Source organism: Capsicum annuum, unplaced genomic scaffold, assembly GCF_002878395.1.
Source record: "Capsicum annuum cultivar UCD-10X-F1 unplaced genomic scaffold, UCD10Xv1.1 ctg70191, whole genome shotgun sequence".
NCBI classification, from domain to species: domain Eukaryota; kingdom Viridiplantae; phylum Streptophyta; class Magnoliopsida; order Solanales; family Solanaceae; genus Capsicum; species Capsicum annuum.
The window spans coordinates 1-3,327 of NW_025879903.1; the positions used below are offsets into that span (position 1 = coordinate 1).

A 3,327-nucleotide genomic window follows, 5' to 3' on the forward strand; every position below is an offset into this window, starting at 1 on the left:
TAGATGCCCCAAATAGATATAGAGCCTCATGGTTGTAGTAGTTGGATAGTAATTCATAAGTTCATAAGTATGCTTAAGACCAATTTCTCCTCTTGGTTAGAGAAGGAAAAAAAATAGTCATGAGCATTCAAACGTAATTAGGAAAATAATGGAAAAAGATCATGAGCATTCGAACGTAATTAGGAAAATAATGGAGTCCAATCACCTCTCTTGACTAGAAGTTCGAATTGCAGAAAAATGGTTAGTCAAAATTAATAATAAATGTAGGGAGAACTAATACCTAGAATTAAATTATAAGATTCGTCTTAATCCAACTTGAAGAAAGTTACTCCGTAATTGAGTTTAATCCAAACAATGAGGTATTGACGTTACAAAGAGAAAGTAAAATACGAGAAGAGAAACTCCTCAAACCTTCGTCCTTGGAACTCTAATTCTAGCGTTGGATCTCTCTTCCCTGCTCTACGCTGTCAATGATCGTTCAGAAACTCCTCAAACCTTCTTCCCTGGAAGTTGGAACTTTAATTCTAGTGTTGGATCTCTCTTTCTCTACGCTGTCAATGATCGTTCAAAACCTCCAGGATCCTAGCTTAGGATGAGTGTTAGGCCTTTGAGAGGTTATTGTTCAAACCTCTTGATTCTCCAAAATTGCTCATTTACAGTTATCATTCGCCAGGTAGGGTGCAATTAGCAGCATGGCGCACAAGTGCACACTCCCTCCTGTTTTCTGCAAAATGTTTGTTCTCAGGTTGCGCAAATTGTGTACTTCAAGTTGTTTTGGTGCTATTTCAAACTTGTGAGGTGCTCGAGCACTGAATCTTTGAATTGTTTTCAGCCTAAATTCTCTCCAATTGCTTTCTAGCATGTCTTGCGACATCACCCACAGAAATGAGCAAAAGTGAGGATTCACACTTGATATCTATTTTTCAGCTAATTGTGAAGGATAAAATGGACCAAATATTGCTAATATGATTAGCTGTTTATACTCCAATCATGTCATGTCTTGTCTAAAAGTCTTTTATGCCTTCTCTCACATTTTTCCGTTTCCCATTTCCTCCTCGTTGTCTTTGAGCTATTTTAACTATGTGGTCTGTTACTTACCATTCTCAGGCTTAGTAGCATCAGAAATACGACTCTTATGTGATCTTGAGCAGCCAGAACCCACATGGTAAGAGATCTGGTTTGTACTACCTACTGCGCCCATCTCTGCGACCACATGAAGCCTAATTTTTAATGTGATTAAATATAGGACTGTAAGACATGTTGGTGGTCCGATGAGAGGTGCTGGTGCTGAACAAATCTCAGTCTTGGTGAGACCAATGCTTGAAAGCAAAGTAAACAAGAATGCATTACGCTTGTTTAATGGACTCGGCTACAAGCTAGACCATGAGCAGCTGAGAGTCGGCTTTGCATTTCATTTTCAAAGAGGTGCCCAAATTACTGTAACAATTTCATCCATCAACAAAATGTTGAAACTTCATGCTACCGATGAGGCATTGCCTGTGACTCCGGGCATACAGCTAGTTGAAGTGACAGCACCAGCTTCATCTGAAAATTATACTGAAGTTGTTGCATCTGTATCATCCTTCTGTGAATATCTTGCACCGTAAGCATCTCCATATTGGTTTTGTTATTAATAAGAATTGGCTAGTGTACCTGGTATATATTGTCTGGGGCAACTAGTTTTGTTACTTGTTTCTATCATCTGGTGAACATACAAATGGTTTCTGTTGTTTTCAGGCTCCTCCATTTGTCAAAACCTGGTGTCTCAACAGGAGTTGTTCCTACTGCTGCTGCAGCGGCTGCATCTCTCATGTCGGATGGTGGAGGCACAAAGTGACGAAACTGAGTATTAGTCAGGAGCCAATTTTCTTTTCTTACATTTTCGTTGCAGTTATCATTGCTGAAGGAGAGATTTATTTGGTCGTGCACCTTCTCAGAAAACTTGGACGTTTGCCCTTCTGTAAATTGATGTCAAGATCATCGATACACACCAGTGCTTATGCACAGGAATAGAGTTGTAATATATCCAGCTTAGTATATTTAAAAGTCTCCCTTGGTAGATAGTTGCACATCGCAGATTTTATACTTAAACTTTCGCAATTATCTCATCATTATCTGTTAAAGGGCTGGTCACAATGGTGCTGAAGGACTTGTTTATCTTTGATCCATAAGTTCTTTATTAATTTCTGATTGTTGTTTATCTTAGGCATTTGATCCTTTTTCTTTTTGATTTGTTATGCTCAAAGCGCGAGATGTGTAAATGTTGTTGGTCTGTGATGATTATATGGTTATTTGGGCAGAAGTCTGTAAATTTCTGAAAATAATAGGTCTATTCTGAGGATCGTATTATGTTGAAAGTCTACATAAACAGTGCAACCATTACCAAAGACCTTTAATATATAGTAATGAATTCTATCCAATTATTGTAATTGAAAAGATTATTTATTCAATTTCGTATAAAAGTACTATAGCTTGCAATTTATTTTATGTCAAAATGACTTAACAAATTTCATTAAAGTTAACATAACTCAACTCTGGAGCGAACCATACACATATCAATAATTCTGCTTTTATGTATGGACAATTTCTGAATACCTTATTCATGTAAAAAATATGTTTCTGCTTTTATGTATGGAATATTTCTCAACGGAAAAGGGATAAATATATGCTCAAGTTATGATAAATGTTATGCATATATCATCCGTTATATTTTGGATATACATATGTCCCTATTGTTAATGAAATGGTACGTATATGCCCCTCACGCTATGTTATATTTTGGGTATACTATCTTGGATATACATATGTCCCTATTGTTAATGAAATGGTACGTATATGCCCCTCACGCTATGTTATATTTTGGGTATACTATCGGTAATGAAATGGTACGGTACGACAAAGGATATATATATATGTATACGTATTTGTCCTGGGATATATTTGTCCCTTGAAACCAATATATTTGCTCTGTGAGTTAGTAAAAATATATGTCGTCAAAAAAAGCGTGGACGGCAGGATTCGAACCTGCGCGGGCAAAGCCCACATGATTTCTAGTCATGCCCGATAACCACTCCGGCACGTCCACCTCGTGCTTCCTAACAAGCCTTTTCTCAGTAATGACCCTTTCATTAATTAAAAACCAAAACAACACTCAATTAATTCTCCTTCTAGACTTCTCTCCTCATATTCGTTTACCGTCATCAACACCACAAAAATATTCACTCAACCCCCCCCCCCCTCCACCTCCTCACTAGGGTATACAAAAATCAAACCGACAGATAAATCGAATCGATAAAATTGTTATTGATTTATTGTTATTGGGTTAAC

The 3,327-nt window shown here is 37.2% G+C and overlaps 1 protein-coding gene and 1 non-coding gene across 2 annotated transcripts; one reads left to right on the plus strand and one right to left on the minus strand.

The window, feature by feature from the left end:
* Positions 1-1,107: 1,107 nt before the first annotated feature.
* Positions 1,108-2,200, plus strand: LOC124885432 (mediator of RNA polymerase II transcription subunit 18-like; the record flags this gene model as incomplete). The annotated part of the gene is given in 3 exon segments (XM_047404882.1): positions 1,108-1,165; positions 1,247-1,603; positions 1,738-2,200. Coding segments are annotated over 3 exon segments (515 nt in total), but the record flags the coding sequence as incomplete, so codon positions are not given.
* An 803-nt stretch (positions 2,201-3,003) lies between these two features.
* Positions 3,004-3,085, minus strand: TRNAS-AGA. Its single transcript has one exon. It is a non-coding gene; the product is annotated as a tRNA-Ser (tRNA).
* Between the last annotated feature and the right edge of the window lie 242 nt (positions 3,086-3,327).